This window comes from Loxodonta africana, chromosome 4 (genome assembly GCF_030014295.1).
Source record: "Loxodonta africana isolate mLoxAfr1 chromosome 4, mLoxAfr1.hap2, whole genome shotgun sequence".
NCBI lineage: Eukaryota > Metazoa > Chordata > Mammalia > Proboscidea > Elephantidae > Loxodonta > Loxodonta africana.
In genome coordinates this window covers 169112835-169137545 of record NC_087345.1, presented here as the reverse complement: position 1 = coordinate 169137545, position 24711 = coordinate 169112835, and the positions used below count along the sequence as shown (strand labels likewise).

At 35.7% G+C, this 24711-nt stretch overlaps 1 protein-coding gene across 13 annotated transcripts in view; it reads right to left on the bottom strand.

The window, feature by feature from the left end:
• The window catches only part of ANKRD26 (ankyrin repeat domain containing 26), an 88616-nt gene that overhangs the window by 31745 nt on the left and 32160 nt on the right, over positions 1-24711 (bottom strand). For 6 of the 13 annotated variants that reach the window (XM_064284943.1, XM_064284948.1, XM_064284949.1 and 3 more), the window contains 9 exons: positions 23104-23202; positions 22452-22480; positions 22275-22356; positions 17248-17330; positions 14460-15563; positions 11818-11984; positions 7240-7407; positions 4657-4690; positions 4240-4381 (listed from right to left, as the gene is read on the bottom strand). In XM_064284943.1, the coding sequence (XP_064141013.1) occupies positions 4240-4381; positions 4657-4690; positions 7240-7407; positions 11818-11984; positions 14460-15563; positions 17248-17330; positions 22275-22356; positions 22452-22480; positions 23104-23202 (1908 nt within the window). The remainder of the gene's footprint in view (positions 1-4239; positions 4382-4656; positions 4691-7239; positions 7408-11817; positions 11985-14459; positions 15564-17247; positions 17331-22274; positions 22357-22451; positions 22481-23103; positions 23203-24711) is intronic. The other 7 variants (XM_064284951.1, XM_064284953.1, XM_064284952.1 and 4 more) reach the window with 5 other exon arrangements.

Genomic DNA, 24711 nt, shown 5'->3' with positions numbered 1-24711 from the left:
CCAAAAACAAAACACAAAATACACTGTTGTCGTTGGGTGCCGTCCAGTCAGTTCTGACTCATAGTGACCCTATGTACAGAACACTGCCCAGTCTAGCACCATCCTCACAATCGTTGTATGCTTGAGCCCACTGTTGCAGCCACTGTATCAATCTATTTCATCGAGAGTCTTCCTCTTTTTTGCTGACCCTCTACCAAGAATGACGTCCTTCTCCAGGGACTGATCCCTTCTGATAGCATGTCCAAAGTATGTGAGACATAGTCTCGCCATCCACTTCTGAGGAGCATTCTGGTTGTACTTCTTCCAAGACAGATTTGTTTGTTGTTTTGGCAGTCCAGGGTATATTCAATATTCTTCACTAATACCACAATTCAAAGGCATCAATTCTTTGGTCCTCCTTATTCATTGTCAGCTTTCACATGCACATGAGGCAACTGAAAACACCATGGCTTGGGTGAGGGACACCTCAGTCTTCAAGGTGACATCTTTGCATTTTAACACTTTAAAGAGGTTTTTTGTAGCAGATTCTCCCAATGCAATGCGTCTTTTGATTTCTTGACTGCTGCTTCCATGAGTGTTGACTGTGGATCCAAGTAAAATGAAAACCTTGACAACTTCAATCTTTTCTTTGTTTATCATTATGTTGCTTATTGGTCCAGTTATGAGGATTTTTGTCTTCCTTATGTTGAGGTGTAATCCATACCGAAGGCTGTAGTCTTTGATTTTCATCACTGACTGCTTCAAGTCATCTTTACTTTCAGTAAGCAAGGTTGTGTCATCTGCATTAGTAACAGTGAGTCTTCCTCTAATTCTGATGCCTCAGTCTTCTTCATATAATTCAGCTTCTCAGATAATCTGCTACAGACTGAATAAGCATGGTGAAAAGATACAACCCCAATGTGTGCCTTTCCTGACTTTAAACCACGCAGTAACCACCCCTTGTTCTGTTCGAATGACTGCCTTTTCGTCTGTGTACAGGTTCCTCATGAGCACAATTAAGTGTTTTGCAATTCCCATTCTTTGCAATGTCATCTGTAATTTGTTATGATCCACACGGTCAAATGCCTTTGCATAGTCAATAAAACACAGGTAAACATCTTTCTGGTATTCTCTGCTTTCAACCAGGATCCATCTGACATCAGCAAAGACATCCCTTGTTCCATATCCTCTTCTGAATCCGGCATGAATTTCTAAAAGTTCCCTGTCAATGTATTGCTGCAGTTGCTTCTGAACGATTTTCAGCAAAATTTTGCTTGCATGTGATATTACTGATATTGTTTGATAATTTCTGCATTGTATTGGATCACCTTTCTTGGGAATAGGCATAAATATGGATCTCTTCCAGTCAGTTGGCCAGGTAACTGTCTTCCAAATTTCTTGACATATACAACTGAGCACTTACAGCGCTACATTCGTTTGTTGAAACATCTCAATTGGTATTCCGTGAATTCCTGGGGCCTTGTTTTTTGCAAATGCCTTCAGTGCCCCTTGGACCTCTTCCTTCAGTACCATCAGTCCCTGAGGGAAGATAGGCTACCTCTTAAAATGGCTGAACATCAATCAATTCTGTTTGGTATAGTAACTCTGTGCATTCCATTCATCTTCTTTTGATGCTTCCTACATTGCTTAATATTTTCCCTGTAGAATCCTTCAGTATTTTAACTCAAGGCTTGAATGTTTTCTCTTCAAAATATATTAAACAATGATTTTCAAGACAATGAACTTCAGGCAATGAAGGACAATGATCCCTGAAAGATAGGAAACAAAGTAAGCCTTACAAATGCCCAGCTCACTGCCTTGAGAGTGTTTCCAGGCCACGACACAGGAAGAAGGAACTGCAGTGGAGTCCAATAGACTCCCTGGGTTTGAGGTTATGAAGCTGAGCATCTGTAGAAACCAGGGCAGACAGAGATCATAGGTCAGAACACTGGAGACGAGAAACCACTAGAGAAAGAAAACCCTAGAGGGGCCTTCTTGGGTATTAAGTAGAATAATGGACAGTGCATGAGCATGAAGAAACTATCCAAGGTTGGAAAACAAAAATATTTTTAAAAATGAGAGAAAATGGTTTCTGGTGTTCATAAAGGGCCAGAAATAGTGTCTATTCCACTAGCCAGACTAGAAAACCTCTCATACCTCATAGTGCATTAAGTAGATACTCAGAAAGATCTTGCCTCAGTAGTGGGGAATAATTAGCCTTAGGCTGAGCACTGCCTGGATCCACCCGCCAAACCACAAAAGCGAAACCTAAACCCAACTGTTTACGGGTTTACTCATAAACCCAACTGTTTATGAGTAACTGTATCCTAACGCAAAGCTTATTTATAGGAATACAAAAATATCCAGCACCTAACAAGGCAAAATCCACAAGGGCTGGCACCCAATCAAAGATTATCAGGCATGCCAACGGGCAGAAGAAAAGAAAAGGGGAAAAAACCCAACCCATAAGGAGGAGAATAATCAATCAGTTGAAACTGACCCAGAACTATCACAGATGTTAGAACTAGCAGAGAAGGCTATTGAAAGTTATTATAACTACCTTCCATCTGTACAAAAAGTTAAGTAGAGGCATAAAACATATTTTTAAAAGACCAAAGGCAAGCTAGTAGAGATGCAAATTACAATGTCAGAGATGAAAAATACACTGGATGGGAATAAAAACAGGTTAGACTTTACAAAAGAAAACATTACTAAATTTGAGATATCGCTGAACTGTGGGAGAATTTGAAGTGGCTAATTTTTTTAATATACAAGTTCTCAATGAGGTGGGGAGGGAGACAGAAAAAAATTTGAAAAAAGTATGGGCAAAAACTTCCTAAACTTTATGAAAACTATCATCATATAGATCCAGGAAGCTCAACAAACCCAAACACAAAAAAAAACTGAAGAAAATAGCAAGGTACATCACAATCAAATTGCTAAACCAGCAATAAAAAAAAAATCTTAAAAGCAGACAGAAAAGGTCATTTTACATACTGAGGAATAAAGATAAGGATGATTGAGATTTCTTGTCAGAAACACGCAGTTCATCATGTCAACTATACCTCACTAAAGGTGTTAAAAAATCCTCACAACTGGACCAATAAGCAACACTATGATAAACGGAAACAAGACTGAAGTTGTCAAGGACCTCGTTTTATTTGGATCCACTATTAATGCCCATGGAAGCAGCAGTCAAGAAATCAAATGATGCACTGCAGTGGACAAATCTGCTGCAAAAAGACCTCTTTAAAGTGTTATAAAGCAAAGATATCACTTTGAGGACTAAGGTGCACCTGATCCAAGCCATGGTAATTTCAACTGCCTCACATGCATGCGAAAGATGGACAATGAGTAAGGAGGACTGAAGAAGAATTGATGCATTTGAATTATGGTGTTGGCAAAGAATACTGAATATACCATGGAGTGCCAGAAGAATGAACAAATCTGTCTTGGAAGAAGTTCAGCCAGAATGCTCCTTAGAAGCAAGTATGGCGAGACTTCGTCTCACGTACTTTGGGCATGTTATCAGGAGGGACCAGTCCCTGGAGAAGGACATCACGCTTGGTAAAGCAGAGGGTCAGTGAAGAAGAGGGAGGCCCTCCATGAGATGAATTGACACAGTAGCTGCAACGATGGGCTCAAATGTAACAGTGACTCTGAGGATGGCACAAGGCCAGGCAGTGCTTCATTCTGTTGTGCATAGGGTCACTGTGAGTCGGAACTGACTCCACAGCACCTTACACAACAACAACAACGCTGTTGAAAACAAAAAGCTCTATTGCAGGAACAAACATCTAAGGAAGTGGCTAGGACAGAGACAGAAAAAAGGATATGAAATGATAAAAGTAGAGGATTGTGGTCTTTAACCTTACAGCAAAAGTGACTGCTGGGTTTTTAAGGAAAAAATTCAGATATGAATTTAAAAAAATATGTAATAATCATGATTGCAGCAAAGACCATGATTTAGGGAGATGGGGAAAACCGTTCTGAGGTTGTTGCAGTATATCAGGCAAAGAAGAAAAGCAAAGTCAACAAAAGGACTGGGAATGCCATTCACACCGAAAAAAATACAGTGGAAATTATTACAGCTCTTTAGCAGAGAGTATACAATAGCTCTCATTCCATTTTAATATAAAACATATTTCTGAGATGAACAGCACTGTAACACATCACTGCTCTATGGTGCAGTACTAAGCCAGGTGTTCCTACGTTACTATAGCAGACATGAAAGGCTTTATATCTATACAGCGGTCCTACCTTTACAATCCATTCCAAGTTGTTCAATCAGCAACATAGAATTCTTATAATTAGAGTTAGGCAACGCACAATCCTCTGAAGCTGTTTCAGATGACTGAGATAAGTCATCAAGGTCATCCGCAGAATTAATTTGCTTTTTAATCTATAAAATAAATAATACTAAGTCCCCAAAATATAACATATACTAATTTTACAGACATAATAAATGTCCATCTCTTTATACAAGGAAAATCAAGCTTCTTTTACTTTTTAAAATATTTTTTGTCAAAAGATATCTTTATCAATGGTTACTGGCTCTACATCACTTTCTCAAATTACATGTCTTATAACAAAAGATTTTCTATTTTTTCACTTTACCTTTTATAAATGTATTTTTTTAACTACAGACTATTTTTAAGAATTTCTTTTTTACAGTACCTTGCTTTTTTCATCAGATGTTTTCTTTGTAGGCCTATAAAACAAACAATTACTTCTAGGCAAACGTTTAATATGTAAAACACAAAGAATATCTAAAACTTATTTTTTATATAAAATTTCTGCATTTACAGTTTATTTCTCCTATTCATAAGAAAGTTTACAGGTAATTTAAAATACAATCATTTTCTACAACAGAAATTAATCTATAAATAGAGCGGTATTAAAGGACAAAGAAAATATATTAATATCATGAAGTACAGTCATGTGCTATATACCATCCATTCAGACAATATCTACCCATACATGTCTGTGCTCCCAACCCCTGTAAACTCTATTATATTAAAAATTCGAGGTACATACAAGGATTCATAATAACAAACGGCCGCTACTTTGCGACTAGCATCAAAATATTATTATTATGTTAAAGATGTTTTAGTGTATTTGTGTCTCTTTACTGTTTTTTATGCATATAAAGGTACATTATACACTAAGACAACCATTTGACCAACTGACGTTAGACACAAACCATGCCTAACTGTTCTGAGTTGCCTAAAAATCTGACTTAAAGAAAGACTTAGGGACAGAACTCATTCGTAACCCAGGGCTGCCTGTATATAAAATATGGTGTATAAAACCAAAACCAAACCCAGTGCCGTCGAGTCGATTTCGACTCATAGCGACTCTGTAGGACAGAGTAGAATTGCCCCATAGAGTTTCCAAGGAGCTCCTGGCAGATTCAAACCGCCGACCCTTTGGTTAGCAGGTGTATACAAAGTCCAAATCATATAACTTCCTATTTCACAGAATGCATTGTGGATGTTAAGTGACCCACGACTGTATTAAATTTAGATCAAGCTTTCTGACAGTCAAAGCAAAAGGAAAAACATAATGTAACTTGCATTATTTTATAGGAAGAAATATATCAGGTTGTTTTCTTGTTGTTTTCAACAAACACAAGCTTTTACTGGCACTAAATATTTGGAAATTATAACGTAAGTCGTTACATGAGGGAAATCTTTACTTAATAACGATGACATTAGTTAGCTTTTTTAGGACTTACTATATTCTAAGCACTTTACATGTCTTAACTCATTCATTCCTCACAACAATTCTATGAGGCAGGTAATATATTAGATATTTTACAAAAGAGAGGCTAAATAACTTGCCCAAGGCCATATGACTGGTCAGCAGAAAAGCCAGAATTAAAATCCAGGAATTCTAGCTCCAAAGTATGCATTTCACAATATGCTGTTACGGTAATATTTATTTTTAAGTAACAGGATAGCAAAAGCCAGAATTAAAATCCCGGAATTCTAGCTCCAAAGTATGCATTTCACAATATGCTGTTACAGTAATATTTATTTTTAAGTTACAGGATAGCAAATGAAACCATATTATCATTCCATTTCTGGTTATACTTGCAGATAATAATTTCTGAATCTTTCAAATATTTTTTTAATAAAAAGACTTCATAATTAGGGAAAACTGAAAAACTATTTTCTATAATCCTTTCTTTTTTCAAAAGAAACTCATTAACAGACATTCATTCATTCAGTTATTTATTTGTGCATTCAACAAATATTTACTGAGCACACAATATGTGTCAAAATCTTGGTTTTTGTACTTTGGAATGTTATAATCGAAAAGTATTAATTTATAATAGATTGTCAATAGTTTATTTTTCTATTGTACATACAATAAAATCTTCCCCTCGCCCCCAGAATCTAAATAGTTACAAGAATTTATAATCTTAATAGTTATAATTATTATGTTGATATAACCTGATATTTTAGAGTACCTGACAAAATCATAGTCATTCATGAAACTGTCAAAGCACTGCAATATCTAAGAATCATCAAGGAATGAAAAAATCCTATTCACTATGGCCTAAGTGGTTTTATGTTTAATATTACATAATTTTAAAAAATCTATGTATGACTGTATAATTTTAAGCCATCATGTGCATATGCAATTATATGAGAATATCCCACTCTGAAGCACTCTGAATGAATCTCTTACCAAAAAACCATATACATAAAATGAAAACAAAACAAAACAAAAAAAAATGGGGAAGTGTTAAAAAAGACTATAAGCATTAAAAAAATTAAAAAACTCAACTGTACATGAACAGAAATAGTAAGGACTGTTACTACACATCCTTAAAAGATAATGCAATACAATCAGAAAGCTTTCTAATAGTTAGAAATGCAAACAAAATTAAATTTAACAAACATGTCCTCCTCTACTGGATCACTTTCATCAACACACAAACATATTCTAAAATCTCCCATCTTAAAAAGGAAAGAAAACTTTTAAATCCTGCCGCCTTCTTCAATTACCCCAATTCTCTATTGCCTTTCTTAGCAAAAATGCCGACAATTACCCGCTGCAGCTGGCTTCCATATCCACCATTTATTGAACATGCTTCTTGTCAAAGTCACTTGTCCTCCTCTTAATCAGCCTTTCAGCAGCATCATTATTTTCTTGCCTTAGGCCTGGACACTACATTCTCCTGTTTTATTTCCAGAGAAGTAATCCCACTAACATTCCTTCACAGGGAAATAAAGAACTTAAACAGTTTACCTTCCTTCATCCTGGTCTACTTCGCTCAAACTGCTGTCATCATTCACGTGTAAAACTCCAGTTAGCAAAGCAGCCTTCTGCAACGCTGGTGCAGTCACAGATTCTTTTGAGCTCCAGTTTCTACTTTCGTATTTCTTTACCTCCTTCATAAGCAAGGCAGGACCACTACTTTGAAAAATCCATTAAAAAGCCAATGTTTTCTAATAACTCTACTAACAAAGAATAACAAAACATTTTTTTTGTAAAATTCCCACTCTTCCCCACCTCGATTCATTCATTAACGCAAAAAAACCGTTATGAAGTACAAACTATATACAAACAAATACACATTCCCTGCTCCAAAAGACAGGTAAATATACAATAATGATACAATGTGGTAAGAGAGGCTATATGAGAGCTTATATTTGAGCACAATGAAGGCTTTACAGAAGAGGTAAAATGTAACAGAGGAGCTTACCAAGCAAAACAGTTTGAGAAAACCATTCAACTGAGAGATTAGAATATAAACACAAACATTAGGGACAGGGTGTGTACAAGATTTCCAAAAACTTGAAAGGAAAAGTGTAAAACACTTGGAAGCAAGCAGTGAGAGATAAGTCAGGAAAGAAATCTTGAAAAATTCTGATTGCTACACTAAGAGTCGGGAGCTCACTGTCTATAAGCAATGGATTCAGATAGAGGGGTAATAATTAGATTTGTGCTGTATTTTTGGTTTTGATTTTTAAATATGATAATGCTTAACCTAAATGACATTTTTAAAATAGGATGAGCCACATACAATATGAAAGAAGGAATCAGGGAATACCTTGGGAGAAAAAATGCCTTAGTTTAAAAATAACAATATGTCATAATACATAGATTAAAATAGCAACACCTGATCAGTAATGATTTTGTTTGAAAACAAAATGATTCAATAACTTTTCTGAACTTTTATCTTAGAATCTAAACCTAATATAAAATGCTGGATTCACCAACAGAAAATTGTAATCACTTTTTTACTGGGTAAATGCATGCATAAGAATATTATCATATACCTACATAAATTTAAAAAGAAAACTGAAAATTCTCACGGGAGATAATAATTTTAGGAGTTGAACATAAGCCCATAATACCAAAAAAGGAAAGGCAAAACAAAAAAAATCCAACAATCATAAAAAAACAAGTTATGTAGACAATTCTACTAGTTTAAGCATCTAAAACAGGAAGGGATCTTCTGAAAGAAATTATTAAACAATTCCTCTTCATCCAAATTTCAAAAATAAGTTCACAAGTATAGACTTAGAAATAGTTTTCATTTTGAACATAGCTGATGGTTCTTCAGAAGAATCTTAACCAGAAAACATCTGGTTATGAGAGTTAAAAATTCATCTCCATTTAGGAAGACTGACTGTCCTGTAGCCATGGTAACAAGTAGCCACCAGGACCAGTTTTAAATCTCTTCTATCAATCAACAACCACTGGCCTCACCAACCAATCAATGTCAGCCCTTTGATTCTCAAAGACAGACAATCAGGGACAAACTCACTCCAACAAACATGACCTGGAGTCCCCAGGAATCAACATCAATCTCACCCGAATAACCACGAATAACCGTGCAGTTACCTAGGATGTCAACCTACTTATGCCTCTGAAAATCTGCCAGTCCTTGAACTCCACTCTTCCCAAAACCACACATAAGATCAGCAGTCCACTCTGTTAGAAGAGACTGTTCCTGACTAGCACTGTTCTCTGCTCCTAATCGATGAATTTAACCTTGTTTATTTCAGATACTGAGGGGTAGTTATCCTTTGGCAAAAATTATGGCAAGTCCTAAGATAATTTACTACCATTGTATTTTATTTTTCTTAATAAAATACAAAGTTTGCTATTCCTCTGATGCATTTTACCATATTTAAAATTATCATAAATACCAGTAAAAGAATAGCCACAGCGAACATCACACTCAATGGTGAATGACTAAAAGTTTTCCCCCTAAGACAACCGCTTTCCAATTTCACCACTGCTTTTTTTTATTCAACATTGTACTGAAAATCCTAACCAAAGCAATGATGCAAGAAAACGAAACTAAAAAAACACCCAAATCAAAACAGAAGTAAAACTATTTCCATTTGCAGATGATATGATCCTATGTACAGAATAGCTCAAAGATTCCACAAGAAAGCTACCAGTGCTGATAAATGAATTCAGCAAAGCTGCAAATTCGCAACATGCAAAAATCATCTGTGTTTCTATACACCAACAATGAATAGTATGAAAACAAAATTAAGAAAACAATTCCATTTACGATAGCATCGAAAAGAATAAAATATCTAGGTACAAATTTAACCAAGGAGGTAAAATGCTTGTACACTGAACACTATAAAACATTGCTGAAAGAAATTAAAGGAAACCAAAATAAATGAAAAGGATACCCTGTATTCATATATTGTTAGACTTAATATTGTAAAGGCAACAGTATTACTCAAAGCAATCAGCGCAATTGCTATCAAAATTCCAACAGCCTGTTTTGCAGAAATGGAAAAGCTGATCCATAAACTTAAAGGGAATTTCAAGGAGTCCCAAATAGTCAAAAATAATCTTGAAAAAGAAGAAACAAGCAGGATTCACTCCATGTGTTTCAGAGTACAAATGTGCTCCACACGGTTTTTAATGGTTGATTTTTTGGAAATAGATTGCCAAGTCTTTCTTCCAAGGTGCCTCCAACCTTTCATCCAGAGACTCCACTATAAAACTACAGTGTCCAAAATAGTGTAGTACCGGTATAAAGACAGATACACGGCAAATAGAATACAGCGTCCAGAAATAAACCCACATGTCCATGGCCAATTAATTTTCGACAAGGGTGCCAAATACATATTACGATCAAAGAATAGTCTTTTCAACAATGGCGCTGGGACAACTGGATTTCCACATGCAGAGAAGAATGAAGCTGGACCCCTACTTCACACCATATATGAAAATTAACTAAAAATGGCTAATGACCTAAATGTAACAACTAAAATCATAAAACTCCTAGAAGAAAACATTGGGGTAAAGCTTCAGAGCCTTGTATTCTGCAATGGATTCTTAGCCATGACTTCAGAACCACGAGCAAAAGGAAAAATAGATACATTTGGCTTCATCAAAATAAAAAGGAGATTATCAAGAAAGTAACAAGACAAATTATATAGTAAAAATATCTGTAAACCATTTATAAGTGTTTAATATCCAGAAGATATAAAGAACTCCGACAACTCAGTAACACAAAAAAAGCCCAGTCAAAAAATGGGCAAAGCACTTGTACAGACATTTCTCCAGATATACAAATGGCCAATAAGCACATAAAAAGATGCTCAAAGTCATTATCAGAGAAATGCATTTCAAAACCACAATGAGATACTACTTCACACCTACTAGGCTGACTATTATCAGAAAAATGGAAAATAACAAGTGTTGACGAGGATGTGGAAAACCTGGAAACTGTGAATTGCTAGTGGAAGGTAAAACAGTGCAGTCGCTGCAGAGAACTGTTTGGTGGTTCCTCAGAAATAAACAGAATTATTCCACAATTCCCCAGAAAGCAGAGACAGATACTTGTACATCAATGTTCACTGCAGCATTATTCACAATAGCCAAAAGGTGGAAACAACCTACAAGTTCAGCAACAGAAAAATGAATAAACAACATGTGTTATATCCATACAATGAAATGTATTCAGTGATTAGAAGGAATGAGGTTCTAACACATGCTATGAAATGGGCCTTGAAGATATGCCGAGTGAAATGCACTAGACACGAAAGGATAAACACTGTATGATCCCACTTTATGAATTACTTAGAATAGGCAAAGGCCTAATAATAGAAAATAGATTAGTGGTTACCAGGGGCGAGGAAGGAAGGGGAGAGTTAGTGCAGAATGGGAACAGAGTTTTTTCTTTTGGGTGATGAAAAAGTTTTAGAAGCAAATATGGGTTACATGACACTGTGAACATAATTAAAAATCTGTTGCCACTGAGTCAATTCTGACTCATAGCAGCCCTATAGGACAGAGAAGAACTGCCCCATAGAGCTTCCAAGGAGCAGCTGGTAGGTTTGAACTGCCAGCCTTTCAGTTAGCAGCTGAGTGCTTAATGGCTGTACTGCCACGGCTCCTTATATATTGTATATACAATAAATAGCCCTAACATATATGCTTATGTGTGTTTATACATATACATGTTTATACGAGTGCATATTTTTCTGTAGAATCTAGTCCCAGGAGTAAAGCTCTTGGCCTAAAGAAATGACACACTTAAATTTTTTATTTACTACTACGTTATCTGCCAAAAAAGACTTACCAATGTATAAGAGAATGTTTTTTTCCTCACATTTGCCAATGTGAGGTTATTAATCACTTATTACTTTAATAAAATGATTGCAAAAAACATTTCACTGTTATGTTATTTTACATTTTCCTGAACATCTCCAGTCAAGCAGAACCCTAACAAGGCTGAGCATCTCCAGTAAACGTAGAAATTTATTTATCATAAATATTAACCCAAATTAGAATGTTTTATAGGAAAATACCAGTATTTACTGTTAAATATTTCCACAGGCTTACCTATCAGAATCTTCATTCTCCTTAACAGAAAATTGCTGATGACCAGTCTCTCCACTCTTCTCTTGTCGAATTAATCCATCGGCACCACTAGCAGCAGCAGCCGTATCATCCAAGTTTTCTGAGACTTCCAATTCATTACTTCTGAACTTCTTCCTTTCTTCTTCAACCTTAAATGAAAATTTGATACTGAGGATAATTGTCATTACTCTATTCAATAAAAAGAACTTTTATGTTTTCATTAATGTTATCCTTAGTTTAACTGTCATGATTTTAGTCAATAAAAATATTTTTGCGCTTACTTTATCATTACAGGCCATTGAAATTTCTGTAAATTCTTCATTTTAGTTTGAATTGAAAAAGCAGAATTTCCCAAAATTTCAAAAAGAACTTTCTTAATTTTGTGCTTTTATTCAGATACAATCTTTATCACCTAACGTTTTCACCCCCATCTGCCTGGCAGAGATAAAAAAATGAAAAAGACAAAGACAGAAACTTTGTCCGCTTCTGCCTTTACCACTTAAACATTAAGAAGCTTGATCCAGAAGGTATGACATGAGTTTCAGTTACAGAAATGAAGCTTTCCCCTTCTGCACTAAGCTATTCCTTCCCCTCAAAGCCTTTTCACAATTCTTTTTTTCATTTGGATCCTGGGAATATTAAAAAAGTGAACATGCTCACTGAAACATACAAACCAAAGTTTACCACAAGGAGCAGAGTGTGAAACTATGGAATTGTTAGTGAAGAATTCTGGAAAATGAGTAATGGTTCCCAAGTTTCACATTCAATAACCATAAAACTTTGTAGCTGGGGGTGTAAAAGTAATAATCTACTTCCACTATCTACTAATAATGGGAGTAATACCCAGAAAGCTTCAATGATCCGTCCAATGTGCCTAAAGTGCCATTATCTACCATTTTATGGCACCAAAACAGAGGATACAATTCTATAATGCTGACTTAGATAAATCAGTCGGATAAATTATCTGATAAATTCATCAAATTAATGAATCTGATTAATTTAAAGTATGACTTTGGCAAAGTAATTTAATGCCTTAATGGGAGCCTCATCTTCCTTTTATTTTAAAAGAGAATGGTTCTAGGTTTTCTTCTAGCTTTAAAAGTCAATGCGCCAGGGGTTTGGGGACCATGGTTTAAGGGGACTTCTAAGCCAATTGGCAAAATAATTCTATTATGAAAACATTCTGCATCCCACTTTGAAATGTGGCATCTGGGGTCTTAAATGCTAACAAGCAGCCATCTAAGATGCATCAATTGGTCTCAACCCACCTGGAGCAAAGGAAAATGAAGAACACCAAGGCCACACGACAACTAAGAGCCCAAGAGACAGAAAAGGCCCCATGAACCAGAGACCTACATCATCCTGAGACCAGAAGAACTAGTTGGTGCCCGGCCACAATCGATGACTGCCCTGACAGGGAGCACAACAGAGAACCCCAGAGGGAGCAGGAGATCAGTGGGATGCAGACCCCAAATTCTCATAAAAAGACCATACTTAATGGTCTGACTGAGACTAGAGGAATCCCGGCGACCATGGTCCCCAAACCTTCTGTTGCCACAGGACGGGAACCATCCCCGAAGACAATTCATCAGACATGAAAGGGACTGGACAGTGGGTGGGAGAGAGATGCTGATCAAGAGTGAGCTAATTGTTATCAGGTGGACACTTGAGACTGTGTTGGCATCTCCTGTCTGGAGGGGGGGTGGGAGGATAGAGAGAGTGGGAAGCTGGCAAAATTGTCACCAAAGGAGAGACTGGAAGGGCTGACTCATTAGGAGGAGAGCAAGTGGGAGTACGGAGTAAGATGTATGTAAACTTATATGTGACAGACTGACTTGAATTGTAAACGTTCACTTGAAGCTCAATAAAAGTTAATAAAAAAAAAAAAAAAAGTCAATGCGCCTTAGAGCTCAGCTTTCTACTTTGGAGCTATGTACTGAACTTTTTGCTGAGTGTTTATGTTACCTATAAAATTAAACATGTCAAAAATTTACCATACTTTATTCAACAACATAACGTAAAGGTGTGACTCAATAGAAACATTTGAGAATGGCGATTAAAAATATATGTGGAAGGATACATGTTCATTGTCAAAAATTTGTCAGTGTGATCATTTTGGAATCCTAAGTTTCAAGGGTTAGGGTAAGGGAGATTAACTTGAACAAACACTAAATAACAGTTTACCTGGGAATGTATGTTACTTCTCAAGCTTAGATACATTTTTACACATCCCTTCTCTCAGTTATTGCTTCCTTCACATTTTATTTTTAAGAAAATGCAATTTTCTTTAAGCCAATAGGAAAAAAAACCCAGAAGTTTCTACATTTTTTATCAATTTCCTTTATGCTTATTCTGGTTCAGAAGGCCATATGGTATATGGCTAAATTAGTTTGCCTGTTCATACGCCACTTGGAAGACTGACAGACTTAGTTTGATTAAGAAACAAATTATGAGAATGTTTTACTGAACCCCTTTTATTTAGGTGGCAGAAATAATCTATCACAATTACATATTTAGCCAACACCGCTTTCTACACAATCTCTTCGTAAGTGGAAAATCAGAATGGATCAGATAGATAATTGATAAAGAGAGAAAACAAAGGGTAGCAGCAAATGAATGTCTACCTCTTTTTGAAGTTGAACTTTCTCTTTTTCCAGAGCCAGGAATTCTACTTGTAACATGCCTATATCATTCTTAAACCTTTGCATATCTTGCTGTAATTCTTCACTTAGATATACTTTTGATGTTTTGTCACTACATGGTGCAGTAGAACTCACATTTTCTAATTCAGGTTCCATGTTTTTATACTTATTAGCACTGCAATTACCATAAAATGGCTTCTGGAGCAAGTCTTGTATTGGTTTTGTTTTCTCGTGAGTGTTTGTGACAGCAGAAAGATTGTGGCTTTTTATTTGAATCATATGCTTCATTTCATTGGAGCGAGTAAGCCACAAATCAAAAAGGCTTTCTGGGTCACTGTGCTGAGGCATATGTTTGACGTCTAATTTCCATTTAGTAGCATTTTGGTTCATATTTTTTGTCATTTGCATGTCAAACTCTTGGTCTTCTTTCACTTCAACTGTAACTACTTCACTTTCTGCATCATTACAGAGACTCTCCTTGTTTTTGTTAAAAACCTGTTCAGTGTCTGGTTTATTATCATTTTCAAAGTCTAATTTATTATTATTTAAATAAAGCTTAGAAGATGACTGGCAAGCATGCTCTTGGGACCCAGAGTGTAAATGAGATGAAAAGGCATTTTCAAGACTAGGTTCTCTTTGTTCAGGAAATGCTTGGAATACTACAGAGACAGACACTCCAAACGCATCTTTTTCCTCATAATCAAGTATATTATCTGTCAGATGAGAGGGTATTTCCTTTAAGTTTGCTCCTTCTTTAGAGTTGTCGTGTGGTGGCTCTTCCTCGGGACAAGCAGTAATTTTGTATTTTGCACAAATTTCACCAAACTTCTGCTTTAACTCATTTGTGATGAGTTTTAAATTATTTTTCAACTCTACTTTGCCTTGTTTGATCCACATTTCCTCATACTTTTGCACACAGGGAAGTCCTGAATACACAGGCACGTCCTCTCTATCACACTCTTTACTCATTTCTGGTTCTGGAGGCATTTTTGGCAGATGCAAAAGTGGAAGTGGAAGATTAATCTGCTTGATTTGATTTTCAGATGTCTTTTCTGCCGGGGTGCATGTTTTTAAAATAACTCTATCCTTAAGTAATCAAGTATGGACAAAGAAAAATTAAAGAAGATAATTAAAATTTAACTGTTAAAACTTTTTAATCTATGTTTAGCTACTCTAAAACCGCTGACTTAACCACTACACCACCAGGGTTTCCAATTTGTAATTAAGAAGTGAAAAATAACTTGCCTTAAACTAAAATATGAGAAAAACCATGAGCCAGCAAACCTAATTTTGTCACTGTTTGGACTAAACTTAATTCATTATATAGTAAATGTACCAAAAATGAATTTGGAGATGATTTTTAATGTTACAAAGGCTTCCTCACTTAAAAAGGTTTGACCTCATCAGACCTTAAACAGTGAGCCTCTACGTGCATTAAAGGGTTTTTTCTTTTTTTACAGATTAACTAGAGAGTAGGTATAATTTAAATTATTAGGACCCACATTCAATTAACATCAATCAGGAAGAAAAGCAAATTCCTAAATTTTGGCTCAAATCATACACTAAGATAGTGTTATGTACCTATACAGATTATCTACTTGAGGCCAGTTCCAATACATTCTAATATCCATTAATGAGAGTAGATAAATTTTTTTTAAATAGTAGTCACTGAATTCATATAAAAAATCAAACCCACTGCCGTCCAGGCATAGCAATCCTATCAGACAGAGTAGAACTGTCCCATAGGGTTTCCGAGGAGCAGGTGGTGAATTCGAGCTGCCAACCTTTTGTCTAGCAGCCAAACTCTTAACCACTGCACCACCAGGGCTCCCAGTTCAAGTACACCAGCTGTTCCTTGGAAACCCGATGAAGCAGTTCTACTCTGTCCTATATAGGGTCACCATGAGTCAGAAATGGCTCCATGGCAGCAGGTTTGGTTTTTTTCGTTTGTTTTGATTTCATATACTAAAATGAAATCTAAGGAAAGCACTGTGGTGAATAAGTTAGAAAGTCATTGTTTGTACCCTAACATGAAATGTCCCATTCTGAAAAATACGATTCTCTTAAAAGGCAGTTGAGTTGATTTTATGATCCCATTCTCTTTCTGAACGTAGAGTTTTAAGTCAATTACATAGAAAACACGGGCAGACTAACTCTCTAGCCTTGGCATTAGTGGCTGGCAATATGAAACTGTAAAATCTGAACCACCGATAACGACCAATTACTCCTTCTACACAAATCCAACTGAGTGGCTACCACTGCTATAAAATCCATTGCCGTCGAGTCGATTCCAACTCATAGCAACTCTATAGGACGGAGAAGAACTGCCCTACAGGGTTTCCAAGGATCAGCTGGTGGATTCGAACTGCTGACCTTTTGGTTAGCAGCTGAGCTCTTAACCACTATGACACCAGAACTCCATCACTGCTATAGTGTTCATAATTTCAGCTTCTTCATCATCTGATTCAATATTTGAACTTACATTCTTTATCATTAAAGGGTTATAAAAGATGAATCAAACAATATTCAAGAAAATTTTTTTATTTTTGCCTCATTTACAAGGATAAACTTCAAGTAAAGCTATAAGCTACTAAAGATTCTAGAATATTTTAAGTTTTATAGCATTAAGCTTTTTTAATGTTTTTAAAAATTAAATATTAAATTTTATGATCTATAGACTCCAAAAGGCTAGTCCAAAAGGTAATTTCATTTAGACTATAGCATAGAAAATAATATTAAACCAGAAATTTAAATTAAAAGTTTTACATACCTGTAACTGGTTATTCTCACTTTCATCAAGCCTTTCTTGCTCTTCCTCTGATGTCATTTTTAAGTCTACTTCTGCTGACAAATCTATATATTTAGTTAAAATATATACTTAGAATGGTTAGATAAAAGCTTAATCTTTATAAAAATAGATCAAAAATAACATTTTACCACATGGGAATTTAAATTAAGCTTAAGCTTAAGTTGAAAGTTTAATTCTTTAAGTGGTAACTATAATTAACCAAAACCTCAACAAATCTTTTAGGGAGACACTAGATGTTACCAGGGTCAAGAGACACAAACATCTCAAAGATTCATTCACAAATTCATCCACCCAACATAAGCAAAACAATGAAAAACAAAATTAAAAATACAGTAAGAACATACAAAGCCACACTGTACACTATCCTTTACCTCACAACAGAACTTTTTTAACACACTAAGCCTCAACTGCAACATTATTCATAACTTCCAAAATTACCGTTACTTTTTACACCTCATTAGTGTACACCCTGTTCTTTTTATATGAAATGTTTTCCTCTACCATTCTGTCTGACAAATTTCTGTTCACCTTTTAATACTCAGTCAGCTATGTGAAGTCTTCTTGGCCATGGCTATCTTTCCCCAGGTAAATTAAGTGTTCCTTTCCTTGGTGCTGCGTTAATACTTTACAGGTTTTTCTACTGTATCTTTACCTCCCTGAACTGTAATTATTTCTTTACATGTCTGTCCCTTTTACTCCTAGATTGTAGGGGACAATCTTTTAAATCATCTTTGTATAAAACGGTCTTTATTTATTTCACTCAGTAATTATTTACTGAGTTCCTGCTAAGTGCAAGGCACCAGGGTTTATGAAAGAATAAGGAACCACCTAGTGGAAAATGTGGGCGAAGGGTGTCAGCGGTGGCTTTTCTAGAGATAATACCTGAGCTGAGACAGTGAGGTTAGCCAGATTATAAGGGGTAGAGGGCAGGGAAGGGTGACAGCATGCAAGGCAGCAGCAACTCAGGGAAAGAAACATGAAACAGGCCATGTACACGTGTAAAATGTACACGTAGGTGACAAGGGCATCACCAGGAGTTCAGTAACGTCAGAGATCACTCTAAAAGCTGCGGGAAGAGTAAATTTGAAGGGCATAAGAATAAATGGAGGGAGTCTAATTAGAAGGCAATAATCCAAAATAAAGATGATACAGGACTGAACTGAAGGGATGTTTCCAAAAACATTTAGGATATAACGTTATTAGTGGCCAGCACAGAACAAATCTTTATTAAATGAATAAATGTACAAATTAAGGGTCCCTGGAGAATTAGACTGTGCTCATTACTTTACAAAAGGTATCAGTCTGAGAACTGAAGACCTGATCTACATGAACTGTTATAAGCTGCATGTGTTTAGTTGGCAGCTTCTCTTTCACATCTCCCTGTGCTAAAGGAGGCCATTTTGGCGTTTTGGGTTTAAAGTCCTGCTTTTTGTTTCTAATAAGTTTACAAAGAAATAAGAGTAAATAAGTCACTTGTATAGGTAAATCACTGGATTTATGGCATGTAGCCACTACTCTAGGAGACAGTCTTCAGTAAAATACTATGCTAATCTACAGTTAAGGAAAGAAAAGATGATTAAACTACAGAGGTGAAAAAACTGCATGATTACTATAGACTTAACTGTATGAGTAGTTAAATTAAGGTAATTCACCTAAGGTAAAACACATTTGATGCAGTAAATCAATAAACTAGATGTACTAGTAGAATTAAAATTGATTTTCCATATTTCATTTTTAAATGTCATAGCACTCCTTAAAATTAATAATCCTTGTGAACTATTTATTCATTGTTGTTGCTATTATGTGCCATCAAGTCAAGTTCAACTCATAGCAACCCTGTAGGACAGAGCAGAGCTGCTCCATAGAGTTTCTAAAGCTTTAATTTTTCTCCCATGGAGTGGCTGGTAGGTTCAAACCGCCGACCTTTCAGTTAGGAGCTGAGCACTTTTAACCTTTGCACCATCAGGGCTTCTTTATTCATTAGACACAATAACAAAACAAGGTGATAAACTACGAGGGCACAGCTGAGAAGGAGGTGCTATACAGCAAATTCTCAATGATTCCCATTAATGCTTGGAAACTTGTTGCCATTGAGTCAATTCTGATTCATAGTGGCCCTACAGGACAGAGTAGAACTGTCCCATAGGGTTTCCAAGAAGCAGCTGGTGGACTCGAACCTCCAACCTTTTGGTTACCAGCCGAGCTCTTAACCACTGCGCCACCAGGGCTCCAAAGCTGGAAAAAATACTTCTAAAATATATAAAATGATAGCAAATAATTTAGTATTTGTTTTTGGGAGGTGCTGTTTAAGTTACATTTGAACACAGTTCTATTTATAACCAGTACTTAGAAATTCAGACCTATAAAAATAAAGTTAAAAAAACCACATTGGGTTTGAGTGGGCAATCTCTGGATCTCTGCCGAGTTTGCCCACCTAGTACCAAAGTGCCACAATTAATCCTGTTACTCACTCTCAAGTATATGCTAAATACTAGCCTAAAGGCAATTACTCCTCCTCCAAATTCTCTTCGCTATTTATTTGCTGCTTTGGTTAGAAGAAGAAAGCAAATGCCTTGTTAAAAAGTACTATTTGGTTGTAGGTTGCATAAGGGGAGTGAACAGAAAGTAAATTTTGCAGAAAATGATTTTTGAAAGTCAGAACTAGAGTGAAGACATGCAGAAGTACTCTACGATTGAATTCTCTATACTACTTATTTACCTTCTTTGCTCTCTTTGGTTTCTGATAGCTGTGATTCACACAGGTCATGGAGAGGATAATTCCCTAACAGAAACACAGCTCCAATATTAATCTTTTCTTTATCTATTAAGGTCATCGGTCCAAATTCTGTGGATGCTGACTGACTTTTGGTCATGGATTGGGATACAAGTGGACATTTATCATCAACTTTCAAATTCCCAGAAAGACTGTGGGTTAAATTAGTAGAATCCCAATCTGAAAAATCTGAAAATGAAGTGTTCATTTATTAGAAAGTAAACAATAATACAAATTTGGCTAACTTGCACAAAGTCTTTCTTCAGAGAAGCAGTCCCATGTCCTCCTCTCCCCTGCAAACACTACTCCTTTACGGCTTATTGTATTTTATACGTCCTGCACTTGCCATGGCAATTCCGTGTGGTTGCCATAAGTCATATCAACTCAATGGCAACTAACAACATACTTGCCATTAACTTAGATAAGCTTAATTAACAATTGTCTTTCATTTTTTTCTACTTTTTTTATTTTTTAGTATTACTTTAATCTACCCAGCAATGTCTTATTATTTATTTTGTATCCCATGAGAACTTTGTTTATTAATACTTAAGATTCTTCAGGAATATAAACATTTTCTCATTAACAACAAAATTTATGTCTAACCCATTTTAATCTTAAATATATATGACAGCATGTTGCGTGTGTTCTAGAAACATGAGTTTTTAAAAAAAACTTTTAGTAAATGTTCTGCTTTAAATAAAAAACTACTGTCATTACAACAAGATGTTCTCTCTTCCATATACCAATATCTTCAGAATCCATGTTTTAAGCCTTGGATAAACACCATAAATTTATATAAGAAATGATAGCCTTAAGTGACCTAAACATTTCCATGTAAACGTAGGATAAGTCCAGGTCAACACTAAACCCAAAGAGTTCAGCGTGCCATGAAATTACTATACAACAAAAATATTTTTTCCTTTTTTTTTTTTAAACCAAATTGTCAGATTTAAGCAAGAAAAAACAAGAAATGTAGGAGGGAAACTTTAAAGGCCGTTTCCAAGGGCACCTTTATCTCTTTACATTCACGAACCCTACATATAATTTACGAAAACAAAACCAGTTGCCTTTGAGTTGATTCCAACTCATGGAGACCCCACATGTGTCAGAGTAGAGCTGTGCTCCGGGGTTTTCAATGGCTGTGATCTCACGGAATTAGATCATCAGGCCATTCTTCTGTGTCACCGGGTAGATTCGAACCACGAACCTTTCAGTTAGTAGAAAAGCAAAAACCATTTGTGCCACCCAGGGACCTTTAGGTTTTATTTTCTTATTTTTGTTGGGGGGGGGGGGATCTTTAGGTTTTAAAAGGTGACTCTAAAATGTGATCTGACAATCTCTGGAGTCCCAAGATCCATTAGTGGGTCTAAGAGATCAAAACAATTTTCATAACAGTGCTAAGCTGTTATTTGTCATTTTCACTCTCATTCTCTTAAAAGTGAACTATGGAGTTTTCCAGAAACATCATATGTGACAATATCATACTCTAGTAGCTAATGGAATGTGTGATTGTATAAGCTTACATTTAAAATTTTTCAATTTTAATTTCTAATATGGTAAATGCCAATAGATATAACTCAAACAAAAGCTCTCCAGAATCCTCAGTAACATTTAGTAGCATAAAGGAATCCTAAGGCTGGAAAGGTTCAGAATCACTGTTTTAAAAGATTGTATCTACTAAATATTAAGGAATGACTAACGATTTTCCCATTTTAATAAACATACCAGACACCACACACACACACACAGTCTGCTAATCAAACATCTTAAGATCATCAATGTAACAACACTAAGATGAAATAATTAAAGTTAAAACACAACTGACACATGAGCAAATGAGGCTCTGCTTTTGGTAAAGGTCAGAATTCTAATAAGCATTTTAAAACATCAGAAAAAATCTTAAGAGAGTCCCATTGTTAACCTGTGTGAATTCCTAAGGAGTATAGGCATTCCAAACTGGGAACTTGAGGGTATACAAGGCACAAAAAATGGAAACATCTCAGTTAAAGCTTACAGATTTAGAATCTTTTTCTTATGCTTCTAAATATTTCGTTTTTCAAACATGGGTAACAACAATGATATCTGCATTATTTATGCCAAATCCTTCAGCTAAATTTGCAAAAGAATGAAATGAATTAGAAACAAAACTACTGTGACCATTTCAAATAGCTTAGTGTACTTTTGTCCAGAGTTAAGTTTGTATTGCAGAATTTACCTGATTTGGGTGTTTGCACATCCTTCGTTCCTGCTGCTTTATCAGGAGCAGAATCTCTCATTTCAGTGGTAGGCTGAATGGGCTTTGAACAAGATGATTAACAAATAAGGTATATTTCATACCATCTGTGGTTAATAACTAAAGATAAAAACGTGGAAGTTATATAGAAGTTATTACCTTCAAGTGGGGATATTTCTCAGGAGAATCTAAAAAGCAAAAGGGACATATAATCAATTGCACATAAATATGACAAAAGCCAACCATACACAATCGTGCAGAATTAGTACAGAGCTGAATCTCCATGCTTGGCTTCAGAAATGTTTAGTTTATACGGGTTTTTTTGTTTCTATGATTACTACAGCAACATGAAAGAAATATGAATGCATTTAAAAATACTGAAGAAACAAGAGGAATACAGGTATTGCAAGGCATGCAGTTAAGATTTCAAAAGTGAGATTATGTTTCCAGTGACTGTAAGTAAAATAAAAAGTGTGCATATACCAATGTGAACATGCTGACTGATGGGGAAAAAAGTAAACTTCAATCAGAGGAGCAAATCATGGCCCTGAGAGGATAGAAGTCGAAGCTGATGGTAGAATGCAATGGCGTATCTTTAGTGCAATACATCAGAATCATTTATGCCATTATCCTACAAGTATTTATCATGTTCTTCAATCTGTCCTGCAATTTAGGAAGCACATGCTTGTGATGGCAGTTCAGTTGAATGTATAATTCATTTCTCATCCAAGAAATAAAATGTTCTGAATTGATCGGCTTGGATATATACTTGTAGAATAATAGTTAATAAAAATTCATTATTTTTCCATACCCATGTGGGCTACTGGTATGCCTACATTTCTTGTATCCTCTAGTTTAGCCATCTTAACGTTTCTTGATTCACTCATGCAAGAAGGTATGTAAAACACATCTAAGAAATAATGTATAATAAACTTTTAATATTGAAATATCAAAAATTGAATTATCAAATATTGAAATTATCAAAAAAGAAAAAAGAAATTTAAGTACAGAATTATTAGGTATTAATAATCATTTACATTTCAAAATCAGTGCAACATTTACTGAAAATTACCATTGTGATATTCAGGGAATGAATTCATTTGTTTTGTTCCCAAAACCAGTTTGGCTTGGTATATCACACCAGTTTCTAAAAGAATTTTTATGAAAAAGCTATCTTAAAAAAAATCAGCTATCTTACCAAAGAAAAAACAGCCAATGCTTCAATATTCAAATTAATCTCATCTGAATAATTAACACCAATGCAACACATGTCTCTGAAGCCCAACAGTTATGGGGAAAAGATATGCGTGGCTGCAGTTTACTCCAATTGCAGCATGCCCTCCCACTTGCACTATTCTCTCCAGCAGCAGTGATCTAATCTTCTGTTTCAGGGAGAACCCACTGGTCATCTAAAATGAGTTCTCTGAATTTTCTTTATCATTAACTCCAAAATATCTAGCTAACTTCTTTCTTTCCTTCCTCCCTCCCCCCACTCACTATTCTTGCTCTTCTAAAGTACTCTCTAGATCTGGGGTCTTGATTCCTCCTTTTTTCCATTCTTGTTATGAATTATCCCTACCACTTCTTTCATCTTTGTTTAGCAATAGTATCCTTCATATATAACTTCTACCCCTTTTGCTCCTTCCTCTCTGCCCATAAACATGCTCAGAAACAAAGCCTTTCCTTGATCCTGTTGTCTTGAACTATTATCCCATGACTCTACTTCCAGATTTCTCTAGAGGGACATCTACACCCTTGCTACCCAAAGTGTGGTCTGGGGACCAGCAGCATCAGCATCACCTTGGAGTTCGTTAGACATAAAGAATTTCAGACTTACTGGATCAGGATCTAAATTTTTAACAAGGTCCCAGGTGATTCATTAATGTTTGACAAGCTCTGGTCTATACTGAATCAGCATCCACATTCCTTTACCTTAACTTATCCTTTTCAAATGTAGCCTCAAGATTCCTCCCAATCACTTCCCCAAAACTAAAAGTGCATTAAACATCATAAAATTTCTAATGGGCATTTTAATCAGGCTTTAGCTTCCTTTCTCTCTCCAAAACTGGACCCTGCATTCTTCTTACAATTCACTTCTTTTGGCCTATATGATGCTGTGCTATGAAGCAGCAAGATTTAATATGGAATTATACATATTTTTTTTTTTATAGCTGACCACATATGCTTGTATTTTTCCACAGTAGATAGCTCCACATGATCAGTGCCTCAACCCTTAATGCCTCTTCCAAGGAGCAGCTGATGGACTCCAACTGCCAACCTTTTGGTTAGCAGTTGGGCTCTTAACCACTGAACCACCAGGGCTCCAGAGGAAGATAGGAAGAGTAGAAACTTATCACTCTACTTCTCTGATAAGTTTTAAAACTGGAGTTTCACTTTATATTCTTTCCACATTTCTAAT